General features: G+C 40.7%; 1 protein-coding gene across 2 annotated transcripts in view; it reads right to left on the minus strand.

The window, feature by feature from the left end:
• The window catches only part of arhgap20 (Rho GTPase activating protein 20), a 35,316-nt gene extending 15,439 nt beyond the window's left edge, over positions 1–19,877 (minus strand). The window contains exons 1-9 of one of the 2 annotated variants that reach the window (XM_069155033.1): positions 19,596–19,877; positions 16,809–16,894; positions 8,480–8,656; positions 6,685–6,834; positions 5,968–6,009; positions 4,970–5,054; positions 4,799–4,876; positions 4,407–4,473; positions 3,152–3,349 (exon numbers count right to left, since the gene is read on the minus strand). In XM_069155033.1, the coding sequence (XP_069011134.1) occupies positions 3,152–3,349; positions 4,407–4,473; positions 4,799–4,876; positions 4,970–5,054; positions 5,968–6,009; positions 6,685–6,834; positions 8,480–8,656; positions 16,809–16,894; positions 19,596–19,688 (976 nt within the window). In that variant the 5' untranslated portion in view covers positions 19,689–19,877. Of the gene's footprint in view, positions 1–3,151; positions 3,350–4,406; positions 4,474–4,798; positions 4,877–4,969; positions 5,055–5,967; positions 6,010–6,684; positions 6,835–8,479; positions 8,657–16,808; positions 16,895–17,718; positions 17,770–19,595 lie in introns of those variants that run through there. The other variant, XM_069155032.1, reaches the window with a different exon arrangement.
• Between the last annotated feature and the right edge of the window lie 498 nt (positions 19,878–20,375).

Here is a 20,375-nt window from a genome sequence, read left to right on the forward strand (position 1 = left end):
CTTTTGCTCGTTTCAGTTATGCTTTGCTGCTTCTCTCTGCTTCTATCCTTGTAAACATATCTTTGGGTTTTTGAATGGGCATCGGAAAAAACTTTGGAAAGTTGTAATGGACACAAATGATGGATCAATTAAAAAATAATCAGGATTCAGATCTGAGAGTTATTCAATACATGAACTGAAAATAATCACTACTTGCTGCATTCCCACCTTTCAGATTTCCTGGTGACATCTGTAAACTGGTCAAACCCACCAACCCTGCAGTACATCTTTCAGAGGGCCACTGTAGTGATATGTAATTGTAGCAACACTGGACTGCCAACAATCTTGAAATGATAACATTTATGTTATTGTGATTTGTATCCAAGGGTGGGACTCTCCTAACAAGCAAGAGATTATTTCGGAGGGTGGAGGACCTCATGGCCCCAAAAGGCCCCACAAAATACCTCACATAGAATTCATTATTTAACAATCAGCTGTGGCGTCATGCCCAAATACACTCTGGAACAAAGTTCAGCGGCAACAGAATTACAGGCGAGCTCTGGCACTTCTCAGCAGGCGTCACCATTGTCGAAAAAACCACGACCTGGCTGTAAATCAGGTGTTACATCATTACAGCTCTATACGCTGGCAGCAGTTTAACAAAGAAGGAATGAGGAAACCGAGACAGGGTTGGTCATCGTACAATTATTACTATCAGGTGCAAGATGCAGTGTTTCTCCTTAGTCAATAAAATGAACCGGTTATTTTTTCACCTTAACCTTGAGCAGATACGTAGTTTCTTTTTTTAACCAAAGCCACCATCTTTCTGTAGCATTAACTGAGTTTTAACCACAAACAGACCAAGTCATTAGAAACACTTTTTCTAATAAGTATTTTAGAACAAAATAATAAAGAATGTCCTGATTATAGACATCAGATAATTTTATTTTGAAAGCGAGTGATATATGGCAGCTAGCCCCCTACTTCTTGATGTTATTACGAAAGTCAAGACCATCATCTCATAAATAAAGCAACTCTGTTTGATTCTCATTTCTTCCAGTTTAACCACATGTAATGAATCAACTCTGCGGTGCAGTCAGCTAAACAGGATGAGCTTTATTTATGTGGAGGATAAGGCAAGTGGTGGTGATGTGTAGGACGTGAAAACGTCTTGGTCACTGCCAGGGGTGGACAAGCCAGTATTATGGCTAATACTTAAGGGACATACAAGACCCTGCCAAGTTCGCTTTGAATATCTGGCATAATTACAGGCTATGATCAGGTCTGGTATTGAAGCGCAGTATTTTTTGGTACCAGCTGAAATGTCTTAATGTTCAATAACCTCTCATGTACTGAAAACTGGAGAAGGAAGACGGGCAAGAAATAAAGCTGTGTAGTTAAATTTGTGTTCCACAAACCTTTTTCCAATAATCAGGGCTTGCATGTTAAGAGAACTTCCACGATTATGAACCATACAGCCAAAATCATGGTTTCTTAGCTACAGATACAGCACATGCAGCATTATGCAATGGACAAGTGCAGTTTGGAAAATGTTGCGGGAAAACTTACTGAAGCTTTATTTTACCGACACCACATCGTTTGTAACAGTCAGGGCAGATATGTCGGAAGGATTGTTTGAGAATAAATGCCTGAAAAGGGGTTTCTGTCATGACTACCTCCCATTAAACACATACGTTTGTTAGTTTTCGGGTTGGGTGTGAGCAATTAGGCCTGTATGGCGGCGGGGCTGGTACCGAGTGATTATGTAAGACGCTGTTATGCTTGAAGCAAAGGAATCTGAGGCAAAGCTTGCGGTTGGCAAACTGGAGCCTCCTTGACTGGAAAAAACACACTTTTTCTCCTCAACTTGTTTCCCTCGAAACCTCATCTCCTCCTTTTTCCATTTGTGCCCGCAGTCTGTCCCCACTGCTGTCCTCTGTCATCTTTGTTTTTCTTTCTCCTGCTCATTTCACTGCCCCTCTCACTTCTGAGGTCCCCTTTTCTTTGAGTCTCCCTCTGTAAATTCCTCTTCCTCCATCTGCCACAGTCGGTTGTTTCTTTTTCCTTCACCTCTGCTGGCCTTCAGGCTTACTCAATAGCTGTGTCATCGCTTTTCACTTTCCATCTTCCTATTCTCACACTCATCCGTCCCTTCTGGGGTTTCTTCCTCTTTGTCTGTCTGATGTTTTTCTTATTTTCACACTGTGTCTGTCTTGACCCCCGCTGTAACCTCTTGTCCGTTAGAATCTCCTTTCCCACCATTCTCAGTGACTCCTTTTCTTCTCCTTCACCTATTGATTCATCCTCAGGACCAACAACAGGACTGTAAGCCTATGACTGTTAAGAATGAACACAAACAGAGTGAAATGGTTTATGTAAGTGAAGCAAATTCCAGAAGGTACTTTCTGTTCTGCATTAGCACTTCTGTGTGTATTTCTTCTTGTGGTTTCATAGACAATTTGATTTATTGACGGATTCTTGACACTGACCAACCATGTATTTCGAAACCTCAACTGTCATGTTGATAAAAAGAAAAACTCATTCTTTGGCGCTCTTTTTCACAGCACATAGTTCACTGCTCCTAATTCATTAATCTTCCTCAAAGTGCATAAACGTCCAACATTTTTAGCCAACTGTTGACAGTGGTTACATGTCTGCTGTCTTGTTGCAGGTTTGAACCCAAATTCTTCACCTAATGAAGACTGTGATGTTACTAAGGCCATAAGACAATTTTTTTTATCCAAACCAGACCAAAAAATGCAATGATGGCTTTATGTTGGCACATGTTTGTGTTAAAAAAAAATATTAAAAATTGAAATACCAGGCTTACCCTATAAAATTGTGATGTGTCACTTTACAACCATTGGTGTTTCTGTGTACCCGAAGGCTCAAATTTTTTAATTTCAGTAAAGTCTAACCAACAATTAACTGCTCCTGTCCAATCAGTGGCTCCTGACAATGGTTTAAAAAGCCTCCAACTCTCTTCCAGCAGACTCTTCAGGATCAGAGTCTCCCCACACCAAATTACCTAATCTTTTAAATCATTTGTCTTAATAAATGTGATATTTGATTTATCTAATTTTGTTTCATCCTTAATGTTGTTACCATTGAGCTAGGGTAACAACATAGACTAGCTATTTGAAGTTGTCTTGAACAATGAAATACACCTCACCTATGAGCTGAGCCTGTCCAGGGACAACCTTGCTGGGTTTGAGGATAAACTGGCACTGGGTGTCCGGAGGGAGGCACTGGTCCAGCAGCAGAACCCCTGGGCAGTCTGTGGGACTCATTGGATCCCTTCCTACTCCTCCACCACTGCTCCCACCATCCCGAATGTGGCTCATCTTAATGCTGAAGGGAAACTCGTGGCCTGAATGAAAGGTCATAGTGCAGAAGTTAGAGGTTGACAGTCTGGTATGTGCAGTCTGACATTGAGCCAAAGCAAAAACTGTGAAAAAAATTAAGGCAGAGCTGGCATTGTGCAACAACAAATCATAAATACAGAGTTAGGATGTTAGGAATTCAGTGTGAACAGCAGAACAAAAGATTATAGTAACAGACTGTCATGAAAAAAACCACTCTGACACAAAAGAACCTAACTGCTCTGAAATGTTCCCAGATGCTGAGTTTTTGATGTACCACTGTTGCTTGAACAGAAGCGACGCCTGGCTGTGGTTGTTCTTTGCATTAGTACTGCCTAGTTTTTTCAAAATATCCATCATGGGAGGAATTAAACGGGAGAAATATTTGTTAAACAGTTTTTTTTTTTCTATTTATGAAAGAGGTAATTGCAAGCATTTGTGCAGAATTTTCAACTTTCCTCTCCTGGCATAAATTCCTAAAACCTCTGTTGATCAAAATGACTTTTTCCTTGAATAAAAAAAAAAAATCACCTAATGTGTTAAGGATTCAAAAATATTACCAACTCCTAAACTTCTGCCATTAATCATTTTGTGTGGATCTATGACTGTGCAAGCAGTAGCCACCTCCATCTCCACTCTCCCCTCCCCTGATAGCCTGAAGCTCGAGCTGGCAATTCAATGATATATAAAGCCCCACCCCACAAATTAACGGGATTGATTCCTATGTGATGAATGAAACCTTGGCTGGGTTGTGTTTGTGAGTCTGTCTGGCTGTAATTGCAGTACCAAAACAGAAATGCTCAGCCATGGCTGCTTATTTTACTACTGATATGCAACATAAAAAGCCCAGCATGGACATGTGAACAGAGTTAAACCTTCATTGTCATTGGGAGGGGACTTTATAAATCACCAGTATCATATTGTTCGTTTTTCACATGTAAACATTGAGTTTTGAAGTTATCCTGAATCCTAAACCACACTTCCTAAGAGTACCTTAAAAAGCCTATTTTTTTATGATGCAGTTTAACAATATGGTTTTATACAGTAAATACTGTGAGAGCTCACCAATGAGTGGGTATGGAGAGTCATCCTTACTGGAGCTCACCCACAACCGGTGGTCCTTAACACAACCCTGGACAGAGACAAAGAGAATAAGATTTAAGTTGAATTTACATTTAAATTAAGAATTCTTCTTCTTTTCCATTTATGGCCTGGTTTTACCTTCCAAGGCCCTTTTGTGAAAGCATGTCTGAGGTGTAAAGAAAGCTCTACAATTATTGTTACGGCAGAGATTGGTTTGACAACTACAGAAAGTGTTGTGCAAAGCAGCTCCACTTTGACCAACTGATTCTTGCACTCACAAAAAAAGCTTACTCAAAATGACCAATTGGCCTGAAATTCAAAGTGTTGTCACAAGATATTAAACTGAGTATCAAAAGCGGTCTTTGGTTACTTACTGATATGCCAAACTGCAGCAGAGCCATTCGGATGACATCAGTGGTGCTGTCAGTGTTGCTCACCGCAAGTGTCTTGGCCTGAACAATGTGGAAACATTGTGGAAATTATACGTGTTTATGTGTCATACAAATTATTGCACTGCCAGTGTTGTTATTAATTACCCATCTTACATATGCACAGTTTCCAATGTCCTTTGCAAATATCTTCAGAGGAATGGTCTTGGGGTCGTCCTTCTCTTTGCCCTCATCTATCCGACTGAGTGGGGGTAAAAACAAAGGAAGGGGGTTACTGTTAAAAAAATAACACCATACTGTTTATTTGGCAAATCCAGCTTTGTGATATAGGAAACATTGGAGTTCGAGTTAATGCATTGTTTAAGTACTTATGACAATGAAGTAATTCATTGAGCTGTTAATAAATTATATGCAGTATGTAGTCAAGTGCTGGGAAGTTGTAGACTATGTTCCAAATGGCGTACTTCCCTTAGTACACTAGTACTCTTACATGTTACTATCCTGACTTCTGTAGTACTTTAATTTTGACAGCATAGTTTGTCTAAAATCGAACACTGCCATTCTGCACTTACTGTGAATAACCATAGTATTTATATGCATCACCTGCCAACATATCCGCTGGCTTTAATAATTAACATCGGAAATGAACGTGTTTTCATGTCCTCTGTTTACGCACACAATAAACACACTGATGGCTTCCATACAACAGCAGTATGGGGCTTTCTTAAACCTGCAATTTAAAAACACTTTAGATCTGTGGACCCTTCTTTTCCTCTAAGTAGCCAAGTGGCGACCATCGAGGGTGTAAAGTGTTGATTGTTTCACACTCAATTTATGAACCGTTGTAAGTGCATCATCCAGGTAGTGTACTGCATGTTTCCATACTTGTCAGTGTGAACGCACTCATGCACTCAAAATAGGTAAGTACGCCATCTGGAACACAGTGATGGTAGTTCAGATCTTCTAAATTAATCAGTTCTGACCAGTTATTTTTTATTTGTTAATATTTTACTCTCACTGTCATTCATGTTGAGCTGGCTTCTGATTAATTGATGCACATCAAATCCTGTCTCAAGATTAGCTATTAGCTAAATGAAGCATTGCAGACAAAGTTTGGAAGTTTGGAAGTTTTGGAAGTATGAGCAATAAGTTACCTGTTGATGAGCGCCAGCCACTTGTACTTGTGTTCCTCAGAGCTGAAGAGTCATAAAGAAAGTGATCAAACATAATCAGAGGTGAAGCAACAGTCTGTCATGTAACGCCTGCTGGATAAACCCACAGACTTCCCCTTGAGCTATGACTGGATTCCTGGTGATGGAGAACATAATGGATGTGTATGAATCAGAACAAATGTGCGTATATGCCACTGAGGCAGGTGCAAATATACAGCAACGCATTCACTGTATGAATGCATCCGTATGTGGAGCATATTCGTGCCTGCTGTGTGTACGTGGTTATCTACCCGAGTTAAGCTGAGGTTCAGTTGAGAAGCTTTATAATTGTGAACTGTCTTTGCACTTAAGGGTTTATGGATTTTGTGGCCGCATGCTCAGTTTTCAGTCTCCGTCTATAATGTACATCTGCACAATAGGACACTGTGTACTCTGTCAGAAATAAACTGGAGTGACTCAGAGACGCATTTTGAAAATATGTTTATTGGGCTGGCCATAAATAATTGTCATGCCAGGCTAGTAGATGAACAAAGTTATGTAAGAAGACCCAAAGTTACATTAAACTGCTCCTGTTGGACCAAATTAAATTACTCGAAGAAGAACATAACTGCATTCCACCCACGAGCCATTCTTCTTCTTAAATGTGTATGGCTTAAGTGTGAACAACGTACACTGTACTGTGTGTTCGAGTGTGTGTACCTGAAGGTGGCCACACAGTTGCAGGTGGGCCAACCCATAACGAAGCTTCTCTCTGGGTTTGTGCTTCCTTCACACACCTCTTCCATGCAGTTCGCTGTCCACATCTCACACACTCTTACTTGGGCCTTCACTTTGAAATGAGTAGGAGACCTGCAAAAAAAATTTAAAAAAAATACAAAGATATTTGTTATATACTGTATTTAAAAGTGGGCGTAGCTTTTGGCTCTGAAAAGTGAGAGCAATGCAAATGTGCCTTGAACTGCAATACCATCAAGGGCCTTTAGGGGTTGGCTACAAAAAGCCTCTGGCTCCATAGACTCCCATTCAATTTCGCTCATGTAATATTAATTCAATAGAGTTTTTACACAATTAATTATGGTGTCACTCCTTGTTATTGGTTTTCTGGCGGTTCGTCTAAGAATAATCCCATTATTAATTAGATATTAGCCCTGAAAAAGCGGTATGTTTGGGGGAGTGTCTGTTTGATTGACAGCCCTGTGGTGCAGTCGGGTTTTTTACTATGGGTGAGCGGTGACATCACCGCTGGTTGCTGCTTGGGTTTATTATGATTTCCTATGTTCCTATACCAAGTCTCGAAATCCTTTTTTTTCTTGAACCAACAGTATAAAACTCAGCAAACATTTTTGTTTAATAAACTTAAATTGTGAAATAATTATCAAAATTGTTGTTGGTTTGTTTTCCATCCACTAATCAACTTATTGACTTCTCATTTTAGCTCTGAACCAAACCCTACAATAAATGGATCTTTTTTAATGGTTTCATCCCACAAGGAAACTTTTGGGATCACCTCAAAGTTGTAAATCTAACATACTTCCATAAACCTCTAACATATGGAAATCTTAACACTTAACATAGAAGTAAAATATTAATAAATTCAGCCATTTCTAGAGGTTAAACACAGGCACGCTCAGTAGACATGTATTTATTCGCCACAACATCTGTAATTGCGACGGGAAAGATCCAAATGCACCCATTTGGCAAACAAACACACTCTCTGCTATTAAAAGGATATAAAGACGTACAAACACACATCTTGAACTTCTTTTCCTGCTTGCTGTTGCGCTCTTTCAAACATGTACATAAAACTCACATTCCTCTAACTCAACCCTGTGTTCAGCCACAATGTATGAAAGCCAATTATAGCATAGACTCGATGCACTGGAAGGGTCAGCTCCACCCACTGGCACATGACTCCCAGAATGGACCACAGACATCCTGCTGTGTCTGCACTGAGGGGTTTGTGTGTGTACTAAGTACATAAGTACACAGAGCAAAAGACTGTTTCAGTCTCTGCGTGTGTGTGTGTGTGTGTGTGTGTGTGTGTGTGTGTGTGTGTGGACACTCCAAAAATATGCTATGTGCTCTTTAAACTTCTATTTTTGCATGTGCTTGTGTGTTGCAGTTTGTGGGTGGGGAGCCCCATACTTAAGGCCCAAGGCAGGCCAATGGGGCTTTGATCTGAGGCAGGCTTCATATGGATTTAATTGGCTGGGAAATAATTATACACTGCGGAAAAATGAGAGACCCAGAAGCCAAAGAGTAAGGGAAGAAAGTAAAGGAGAATGGATGTAAAGATTGGATATAAATCCATCGTTTTCTTCTTTGCTATCAGTGAAAGAGATTAAATGTTACTCCAAATTTGTTTCCCTTCTATTTTTTCCTGTTTATGTCCCTCTGTCTCCATTTCCTGTGTCCCTCTCACACACACGACCACATAAACACACACCGCTTCACTCTCCCTGTCATTTCACGAGAAGCGCAGAAGGAAACTCACTTGGCCTTGGCGACGAGCAGCGCGTCGCTGAAGAGGAAGAGGTGTCTCTCCTGGATCTGCAGGCCGGTCTTCAGCTGCGTCTGGACGTGACCCAGGAATACGCGGCCTGGACACTCGGCCAGGAAGGCCTGGACGAGGGGACATGACTCTGGGCTGACTGGCGTCAAGCAGCTGTCCCTAGAGGGGGACAAAAGAGAGACAAACACACAAAGTAAAATATACGATTGATCCCCTGAGGAGGAATTTGAGGTCTGAATGTATGTTTGGAGCAATTGGATGTGGTTGGGTTCAAATTCTTCTGACCTCCCTCAACAACTACCTGAAAATGTTGAAAAGAGCAAAGCACTGAGCTCCTGAATGGTTCAAGCAGCTGCTTCTTACCCAACAGAAGTTGAGTGAAAGGACATGAACTGTGTGGGTATGAAATTGCTGAAGAAGCATGCATTATAGCCATAAAATCTGTACAACTATACACTTTCAGCAAAATCTTTCCTTCAGGATAGAAAGAGGGAATAGGAGTCATTTGATCAGGACACTTGAGCAACACTTTTAGTGAGACCAGATTGCTCCAACTGCTGAGCTTCCTATCATGAGCCTCATGAAGCCTCAAGAATCAACCATGTGGGCACAATCAAGCCCGGTTTTTTTTTTTCTAAACTCAACCAAAGTATGAAATAAGGATCAATCATGTAACTTAAAACAACAGGCCCATGTAATCGGTGAAAAGCTTAAACATCTGAATTATTAATTAATTAAAGCATATGAGTTGAATATTGACCTGGTGTCCTGCATTTTGTTCCCTGATTCCTTCTCTGTGGGACTTTTAGACCTGCTGTACAGTTGTTGGGCAACACATCACATTGCACAAGCCAGTTGGAGAAATCCGTTACACATGATTTGCATGTTTTAGATCCACACAAAGATGACTGTATTTCCATATCACTCTTCTCTGATTGTTAAAGCTAACGGAGGCTGCTGCCAGCATTAGTGAACAGTTTGTTTCCCAGTCAGACTCTTTCGTTTTTCTTTTTTCCTTTTTAAAAGAAGCACTTTTTATTTACTGATCTGTAAAATGTAAAATGCCTGGTTGCTAATGCAAGATATAATTTAGTTTTCATTAAAATTGTCCACAGTCTGCTGTCAATATGTCTCACTGATGGACAGATGTAAACAGAGGGGACTTTTTAGAGGAAGAGGAAACATTTTGAGAGCTCCATCCTTTCCTGTTTATTTTTCAGCACCAGATAAAAGATCTAAGTCTCCACTTACGTGTACATTTTCTATCTCTGTCTTGCACAAACATGTACACACCCTCTGCTTTCTACTTCTCGTTACTTTCTTACAAGGACGCACAAAAACACACACAATCCAGTTTGTATGCCCTGCAGCAAAGCACCGAGTGGTTGTCCAGTTTTTATTGGGAGACCAGAGAAGCTCCACAAATCCTTCCAGCTCCATTGCGTAAGTGATTGGTTACATGATTAATTAATGAAGACCAGACGGCCACGCTGGAGTGCTTCCTTTGTCTTTGTATGTCTTTGTGTGTCATCCAAAAATAAATCCAAAAGGGGGGCTGAGTGAATTCGATTACATTCGACAAATGTGGCCAATTAAACATTGACGGTTGGAGGGACGCTGACCTGCAAAACCAGGGTTTAAAAACTCACTGAAATTTTTTAAAGTCAAGTAAAACATAAAAATTCGTAGGGTACGAGGAGCTATAAAGATGACAAAATTCAACCATTGCAAAACTATCAGATGCTGTTGCAAAACTATCAGATGCGATCAGATTTTTGCATGTAATATTGTTTTATGTATCTTTCTTTCCTTTGAAAACATTTACATAAATTATGCACCCTTCCAATGATATAAACAAGGCTTTTCTTTTTTTCTTTTTCAGGGACGTAAAGGCAACAACAAGTAAATCTTTATTTTTGGTGTCAACTACTTCAGCCACCTCAGATAAGCCTCCACATTTTTCACTTCCTTTTTGTCCAAATTTCTTCAAAGAAATACAAAATCAGCATCAAAGCTGGATCTTTCTACATTGTAGTAAATGTTGTGTCTAAATGTTGTGTCATATGCTGCTGCAGGGGGACAGCTCAGGGGTATAAAGTACCACTGCAGGGGGACATTGGGAGGATTCTTGTGGTTTCTTAATTAAGTTGCAGCAGCATTAACACCATTTCAGAGCAAAAGTCTCAAAAAATTTGAGTTTATCAACAGATTCTTCTCTGTTCTTGTGCTCAATGCAGATCCGGGAAATGGTCCATGTCAAAAGAGCCCACACACACACATAGACACACACACTGAGGGAAACCTCCTGGTAAAAGCCCCTTTCACATCTCGCTGCCCCGAGAAAAGACAACGTCGTCCGTATTCACCGCACATCCCTGCCTCCTAAATGTGAGATTGACAGCTGAGCCGGTCACCCCTTTGAATCTGATGGATGAACAGCTAATGGCTCCATTGTACATCATGTGATGTTGATAAATTGAGTACCCGCCCCGCCCGCGCATACATGGCCACCTTTGTTGAGGCACGGCTCCACGGGGAGAACTGTTGACTTTTTGGAACACAATAAGAAGCCGGCGTACAATGAACTGGACAACAACGCATACTAATGACCCAGCAGGAATATCTAAGCAGAACTGGGCAAGTGCATGTAAAGGTCGATATATCCTATCAGCATAAATCACAACCTACAAATGTTACATGTCATTTTTTTTGCGCAGTCTTAAATGACAAACGTGTCCAAGAAAACATTCTTTGACACTTTATGGAGAAAAATCATAGAATAAGGAAAATCACCACATAAAACTGAGACCTGTAAAGTTATAAAACTAAACACTGATAGAATTTTATAATTTAAGGATACATGGCCATATTACGACCCAATTGGACCAACAAAAAGCACATCATCTCTGAGTCAGACACTGACCGAATGAAAAACCAGCGACAGAAAGAAGTGGAAGGAAACCAGACGCAGCAGTGAGCTGCATTTTTCATGTGGACCAACGGACCTGCCGCTGTTGCATCACTCCTGTTTCAGGCGGCAAACATTCTGATTCGCTGAAAACATGGAGGCTGGGATGGGGAGGATAAGTGAAGTCTGAGTCATGGGCACAACCCCGATCCAACAGGTGTAAGTACGACACACTCAGAGGACCACAGCTGGATAAACAGATGTAACTTTCTCTCTCTTCCAGTTTCTTCATTTGACACATTTTTTCACTTTCTTTTTCTCATTCAGTTTCAATTTCATCTTTCTATCTCAACAGCTTTATAAGTTGGCCTTTTTAGTATACTTGAGTGTAATATTTTACATTCCTCCTCATTCATGTCAGTCGTGTGTTTTTGAGTGTCGCTGTACAACAGACAAACCCCACGTGAGCTGTCAAATAACAGACTGTGATGGAACAGACTCACAGCCTCAGGACACAAATGAAACACACTTATGTAACTCTGTCCATCTGCTCAGCTTTTTCAATAACCCAGAGAAGCACTGTGTGCATTCATGTGTCTCTGTTTCATCAGCTTGTCTGCAGCTGATCTGCCTCTGGTAGGAAATCTGACTAATACGTTTTTAAGTTTTTATGGCATCAATCTGAGATCAACCATGAAGAAATGAATGAAAAAAAGGATTATGCTTCATATTGGTGCCTTGTTTCTTTATGCAACATGTAACCTCTGAACGGGATGAAACAATAAAAGAGAATAAGTCAGAAGGAAGTGTGTCTGTGTGTGTCACCCATTGAACTTCTGTGTGTGTAGACAAGCAGCAACTGACAACTCAATGTGTGCGTGTCAGAGAGAGAGAAAAGAGAGAGTGTCTGTTAACATGTAGATTCAAGAAGACGTCATTTTAAACAAACACACACACACACACACACACACACACCAATCTGTACCATCTAAATCCACACAGTCGAAGCTTTTGTTCACTGCTGCAACAAAACTGCAGAACGCGTGACAATAAAGACATTTCTCACTCACATTACATTTGTTAATCAACTCCAACTAAACTTACAACTAGATCAAAAGTTTGGTATATATATATGTATATATACTGTATGTCTTTGGAAAAGAAACAATGAATGAGCTGTGGTTCTCTCTTCATTAATGAATAACTAACTTATGCTGATATTTTGTTCCTCAAAGCTGGTTTAATTGTATGTGGAGCTTTTTACAGAACAACAATTTCTACAGCTAAAAACGGAAAAAAAAAAAAAATCAAACAGTATCATGAGGTATCACTCCAAAACATGTAATTCACCCATCAGTCCACTAGAAGATACCATGTCAGTGTCATGTTTAGCCTTACCTTGGCCTGAAAAGTAAGGAGCTTTATGTTTTGACACCAGAAACTAGCTTTAAGAAAACCTCATGGTTTCGTTTAGAAAAAGTAATTTCATGTAAGTAAGATTTTGTACGTCATGAAAGTTAAATATGTCATGTTATTTACTTCGTTACTCAAAAGAAATCTGCATTGACTTCTGCTTTCTCACAGACTTGAACACCGGCCTCTCGGGTGAAAGTCCTCTGTTCGCTCCATCCAATCACCTCAGACCTCCACCATGCTTGGACTTCATCTTTGTTTGTAGTAACCACGAGTTAGCTACAAAGACTAAACAGGTCAAATAATCCCACGTCCAGAAACTCAACTTTCTCAATCCAGTGAGGACTTCATCGTCCTGTCCACAGTGCTACATTAACAGGAGGTCTGTTGAGAAGGAAAAAATAACATTGAGCAGACTTTCAGCTTTTTGATGATCAAACTGTTTCACGTCTTTTTTCCACTATGTTTCCTGTTTCCACCTGACTCACCTCACCATGAACTGCCTGCACCAGATAATGTCCATAGGCAAACTATAATGTCATCCTGGCTGACACACAACGCTCTCTATACAGCGGGAGGAAACACGCACACACGCACATAGAGGATGAGTCAGAATAATGAAACGCTTCCCTTTTTTCAGGTAGTGGAGGAGAAGTGAATCGGGGCTGTCAGCCATGATCTCCTTAGCAGAGTTCATTATTTAAACCAGCAAATGTCTTTTGCATGGTGTGTGTGTGTGTGTGTGTGTGTGTGTGTGTGTGTGTGTGTGTGTGTGTGTGTGTGTGTGTGTGTGTGTGTGTGTGTGTGTGTGTGTGTGTGTGTGTGCATATATGTCTGTGATCTTAGTGTGTTTTCCATCAGGTGTGTTTTATAGGACTTAGCTTGTGTGTGACACTTTATGGTGACACTGTGGTTAGTAGCCGGTGAGAGTGTGAAGTCAGAGCTGTCAGACAGTCATGTGTTTTTAAACTTTACAGTTCAGCCACCTTCCTGCGTGATGTATAGATTTCATTGTCAGAGGAGAAGGAGGAGGAGGAGGAGGAGGACCACTAATACCCTGCTGCACTGGAGGCCTGGAAGCTGAGGGATGAGGTTATACTTCTGGATGAAGTGTGTGTGTGTGTGTGTGTGTGTGTGTGTGTGTGTGTGTGTGTGTGTGTGTGTGTGTGTGTGTGTGTGTGTGTGTGTGTGTGTGTGTGTGTGTGTAGCTGATGTGAATGGCGCCTCTGATGGGAAAGGCAGAGCAGAGGGAGTGAAAGAAAGAGTGATGTCAGAGATAGAGGGAAAGAGAAAAGAAGCTGTGAAATAAAACTCCCTCTTTGCAAAGAGTTTGTCCATATGCATATAAACCACAGAATGTTATCATACAGAGAATATCTTTTAAAAAAAAAAAAATCCTTCAATGTCCTTCATGTTAGGATTACTATAGAAAGTGAACAAGTAGTAATGTTGTCAATTGACTGCACCAGTTAAATGTGAAGGAAGGAAAAAAACACCAGGAACTCAAATCACAGTCTTTAGAGTGTTTCACTTTGAATGTAGCAGCTCTGTAGTGTTAGGTCTTGTGATTTGAAATGTGACTCCAAACAGATTTATACAGATGCGTCTCAGTCCTGGTGCTCCTCTGGCTCAGATCGTATTTCTTACATTGATATCCCAGTCTATGGAGAGAGGCCAAAAGCCCCTGACCATTATAACAGCTACTTAGTTCCACATGGTGAAGATTAAAAAAAGGGTGTGGCTTTGTGGTTGTTGTCACCATTTCAATATGAATCCGTCAAATTGACCAGCTGCTCTGTAAGTCAGATCTGTTCTCTGTATCTTCATCAGGAAGCTCTCAGTACGAGCATGGCAATTTAAGAGTGTAGAAAGTCCAAACTTCAAGAGCTGCTCAGTTAGACTGACAGATAGTTTACTACATTAGTTAGGAAAATTAACTAAGACCTGAGCGATTTACGCAGATGAAGAGAAAATCACTGCCAAGTACTGTTGGCACTACTGACATAACCATGTTAACTGCATCACTGAGGCTTCAGGGATTTATAGCTTTCATAAAACAGATTCCACAGCATACATATGCTCTTAAAAATCACGCAACAAATATACATTCATAATAAAAACTCAGTTTTCCAACACAGATGGAAATAAATAAAAACACCTGTTGAAAATCATCTCATGAACTTCACCTACTGAGTCATCCAAGCACTATAATTTCACACACACATACGCACATACACACACACACGCACACACACACACACACACACACACACACACACACACACACACACACACACACACACACACACACACGCACGCACGCACGCACACACACATCTGGATATTAATGAACACCTCACACACTCCCCGCCATGGGAGGTGTTGACCCCAGGTGACCTCTGCTGCCCCCTACACCTCCTGATGTGAGGTCAAAGGTTAAGGGTGACAGCTGAGAGTGTCAAGTCCTGGCTCCATTCCTTCTCTTACTCGACGCACACACACACACACACACACACACACACACACACACACACACACACACACACACAGGTCAGGCTTGGACAGACTAAGTGACTCTGTCAGTGAGCCTTTGTTTGTCTTTCACTCAATAGTCTGCCTGTCTCACCCTCTCACTGTGTCTGCAAGCAGAATATGTGAGTTGTCTATGTAACTTTCTTTAGTACATACAAACACACTCTCACACACACACACACACACACACACACACACACACACACACACACACACACACACACACACACACACACACAGTACCCCAACAGCACTGACCTATTTAACAGCGTGCAGCGTTTCCCTCAGGATCGGTCTAAATGTTGGAGTTTCACACTTCCGTCCTGATCGCCCTCTGAAATCCCTAAAAATTGCCACTAGCATGCAAATACACCCCAAACCTGTCAGGCAGCCGCGACACATTAAATATCATCACTAGGCGGTGACTCATTGGACAAATTACAATGGCATAAAAACCCAGATTATATTTTAAAGCCTCACACCAGCCTGTCTAAAGTTTTTTCTAAATCTCCCGAAAAGCTTCTGCTGAGAAAGAGCTGAGCCCAGAAAGTATGACAAACATACTTTCTAGTAAATAAATACCATCCCCAAAGGGTTGGTAATTACTTATTTCCGAGCTGTTAAAGGAAGAGGAAGGGGTTTGTGTGATACGAGGGTGATGAAAAGCCAGATAGCTCCGGGAGAAGTAAGCATCAAAACCTCCTCAGTGACCGAGTCGGAAACCTCTGAACTCTGATGTTTGAGGCAAATTCAGGACAAGAGGGCGGAAATATATGAATCTTGTGAGAACATCTCAGTGACTTTGAAACTTTTTACAATTTATAATCTGTATTAGAGAGACTATACACCTCAGATCTGACACCACAAATACAGTCTGTTTGTGGTGAAGTTTGTATCTGAAGCCCTCACTGGGTTTTTTCCTTTCTAATCTCTCAGCTGTCAGACCTTTGAATCTCTGGGTCAGTGCTTTCTGGGAAGATTAAATGAGAAACATGAAAAGTTTGTGAGTCAATGCATGCATCCAGAAAAAGGCATTAAGTAGGTAATGACAAATGCTGTGAAGCAATTTATAAAGGAGAGGAATCTGTAACTGCAAATGGTTAAAGTTTATTAATGAAGGTATCCTTTAGCATCTATAAATAAATTAATAAGTTGGTGGTAAATGGTTCTTGGTACAGACATTAAGAGTTTTTAAAGAAATAAGTGTTGATACTGAAATCTGACCAGCAAGACCTTTAAAAAAATTATTATTTTACACTAATGACAATTTATGGAAATTATAAACATCATATGAAATCATAAAAGTGTTCCATTTAAGTTTGTAATAAAACTCAAAGTTCATCGATGTAGCATCATCGACTGAGAGATATCATGTTGAAGAACCCCAGGCCAACAGTAATCAGCACCACAGCAGCTCTTTTATCACAGAAGCAGCTTGTATGTGTGTTTTGTTCGTACCTGGATGTGCTTCTCGATCTGGTGAGTGCTTTGCTGATGACCAGCGAGGGAGCCGACTGCCGCCTCTGGGCCAAAGTCTTCATCTTCTGCACAGTCAGAGAGAGAAAGAGAAAGGAGATGGGTCAATGCAAGCAGTGACTGAAGGTGTTGGTGTGCACCACTCTGTCTGGTTTGCATCCCATAATGCACAACGTGTTACAGAAAGGGTTGCAATGTACACGGTCAGCTCTGCTTGCGGCTGGTTTGTCGGCTGTTGTCGATGCAGGAAATACATAGTTTAAGAGAAAGAGGAGAACGGTGACCCACAGAAAAGGAGAAGTGACAGCAGTGAAGAGGGAGAAGAGGAAGTAAGCTGAAGATGGAGGCAGACAGGAAAATAAGCAATATATATCACCTTAGAGTTGTGCAATGTTTATGATCACTCGTCTATTCTGGCTGTAACATGATCAGTTGTAAATTTACACAGAAAACTATGACAGGCATCCTTGTGGCTGCCAAAGTTATTTGAATTAAACCTAATCTTTTTACTACATACCAAAACCTTGTGAGCACAAAACTCCCCCACCGACATACACTACTGTTATTCAATCAGAAAAAAAGGTCGGAAAAAAAAGTCTGAAGCAGCAAATTAAATAAGACGTTGCTTCCTGAACTCATTTAGCAAAGAATGGATGACATTCCTCTCTCAGCAAACTCATGTTTAGACATACAGGCCAGCTTAAAGTGCAACACGGTGCGCATCACGAGACATTGGTATGAGATAGAAAAGACAAATGCAGCTACATTTTTCCAAATGTCAGATTTGGCCTGATCAAGTCGTAAAGTCAGCAAGTTTCAACACAAATATCAGAAGTAACATCAGTGAATGAGGCTTGAAGCTGATAGTGACATTCCAGAGGTGACAGCCTACCTTTCCTGCAACTGAGAGATGATTGACAGGACGTGCGACACACGGACAAGAAAACACTCATGGTACATTAAACAAGGGAGAAACATGTGGTGGAGTTATAAAAAAAACCAGCCCTGATGTCTCAACTTATGACAAACAGGAAGCCTGGAATGTAGGCAGTACTTTAAAAGAAAAAAACAGCAGTCAGGCATGTTATGTATACCTGTTATGCAGGCCAAGATGAATATTTTGACACAAACAACTCCTAAAGAGAAGAGGAGCATATGGAAACTCTGCATTCAGGAGTGTTTCCAAAGCTCCAGTTTCTCTGCTTCCGGCTGACACTTAATTCCTCACAACTTTCCAAAGCTGAACACAAACTGTGCCACACCAGGCCAGAGAGCAGCAGGAGCTCAATGACAAAAAAAGGAGGCTACAGCAACATCAATTGTAGATCCATAAGCCCATGCCAGCGAAGTGGTGAAATATGTACAAAAACATGACATGTTTTTAATACGAAAGCACAAGTAAGTGTATTCTGCTACCAAACAGTGATGCACTAGGTTGGAGGATGACGTTATGATGGCACAGTACTTGGAGCTGTACTGCTGCACAATCTGCATGCACTGATTCCCCTGTAGTTGACAATAGATTTGGACTATTACCCGAAATAAATTCTACTCTGGCTACTTTTCGGGGTTTTAAATTCCCCACAAAAGGCAGATTTTAGTTTAATCACACGTGTTATTTGTGTTGTAAGTCATGACCTCCCAAACCGGTGCTCAATTTTTGTTCCCAAATCGGAGTTATTTGCAGCATTTTCGCAGATATACACGCTCATCTTCAGCCTGCTCAGAGATGCAGTAAAGGGTTTCTACCGCACGCTGGAGGGGGGCGCTGTTCACTACAAGTTCATCGAGCAGCTGTTGCGGATTCACCTCCTCTGTCTATCAGCGGCAACAAACCAGAGGAAAAATAACTGACATGTAGAGGATTTTACTGAGAGAAAAGTCAGTGATCAGGAATCAAATGCAAAATAGTGTCTTTTATATGTCTCTCGATTAATTAATGGAGAGTCTGAATTTAGTGAAGCCTAGCAAGTGATGTCTTTAAAGTGCAAGAATTATGAGTCTTGACTCCTATCAATTGATTCTGTTTTGTTGTTTGGCTCCTTTTTTGCTTCCTCAGCTCAGTCAGATATTTTATTCAGCATAACACAAACAAACTGGAGACCTGTCAATAAAAACGATGGGGATTGGTTGTTTTTCTTGGCTGTTAAATTGTTTAATTAAGTCCAATTTGTGACAATACTGCAAAAAAAAAAAAAAAATCGAAATGTAAAAAAACTGTTTTTTTCTTCATACACTGGACTGTATTATTCAATGTGCACTTCGTGGCTCCAAATGAATCTTTATAAAGAAACATTCATCAAGCCAATGAAATCTGATAAACTTTGGGATTAAGGTACATTTAAACAAACGTAAAGACGATGCAGAAAGGACTATTTACACAAACATGTGACACAGGAACTCACCTCAACAATAACTTAATCATGATCCAGTTCAAATAACTGATCTCTCCTTGAAACAGAACAAACAACCCCGATTTACAAGATTATTCAGAAAACAGATGCATCCAATGATAAACAGCAGAAAATAATGCAACCAAATATGAACATGAGGGGAAAAAAATCTATTCAGTAATTCATCTCACTCTGGAAAATGAACACACACTGGGACATCTTGGAGCGATGTTACCCTTAATTTCCTAAAAGTGTAATCTTAATGTTTATCTGACACTTATTTAGCCAGAGGGAAACTTCACCCGTGCGCAAAAACGCGCACACAACAGATCCAAGAGTCTCTCTATCTGCACGAACACAGAAGCGTCACTGGTACCTTTTTGTTGTCGGAGAGCGCCTTGCTCTCTCCCGTCAGAGACTCGGACCTGTTCTGTCCCATGGTCCCCTGCTGAGGTGACATTGTTTCCATCAAAGCTGTATAGATCCACGGGGCAGAGCGCACCGACAGAGTATTCCCATGATACGAGTGTAAAGTCCACAGTTTATCCGGGGGAGAGCGGGGCGCAAGTCCGAGGAGAACCCATGATGGAGAGGAGTCGATCCAAAGGAAGAAGACGTTGAACGTGCGCGCTGTTTGTTTCTCGGTGTGTCTCTCAGTCTACGCGCTGTCTGCTCTGAGCGCGGAGTCGTCCGCCCGCCTCATCTGACTTCTATGTAGTAAAGATGGAGGCGATGAAGCACCCAACTTCCGCCCTGTCGTTTCAAAATATACAATACCGTGATGTCTTCCGTGGTTATTCAGTGTGATTTACTGAACCAACATTAAAATCAAGGCTTTCAATTAGAAATTGAAGAAAAGTTTTTACAAATGTTATCAGTGCTTTTTTAAACTACAAAAAATGAAATGAAATGACCAAGGCATAAGAGCAAAGCTGAGTCCATGTCCAATGTTCGCTGTATCGTGGTTGTTTTATAAATTCAATTTGTTGAGGGATTTGCATAATTAAAATACAATGTCAAGTAACTGCAGTAATTTAATTTAAGCCCAGAAAAAAAAGAGAAAAAGTAAGTTATTGCCTGGTATTTGTGTTCCAAAAATGTGTATCAATAACAATAATGACAATAAGGAAATCTTCTGCTTGAATATTTGTATCAT

This window comes from Embiotoca jacksoni, unplaced genomic scaffold (genome assembly GCF_022577435.1).
Source record: "Embiotoca jacksoni isolate LCO1_2020_lvr unplaced genomic scaffold, fEmbJac1.0.p SCAF_2, whole genome shotgun sequence".
NCBI lineage: Eukaryota > Metazoa > Chordata > Actinopteri > Embiotocidae > Embiotoca > Embiotoca jacksoni.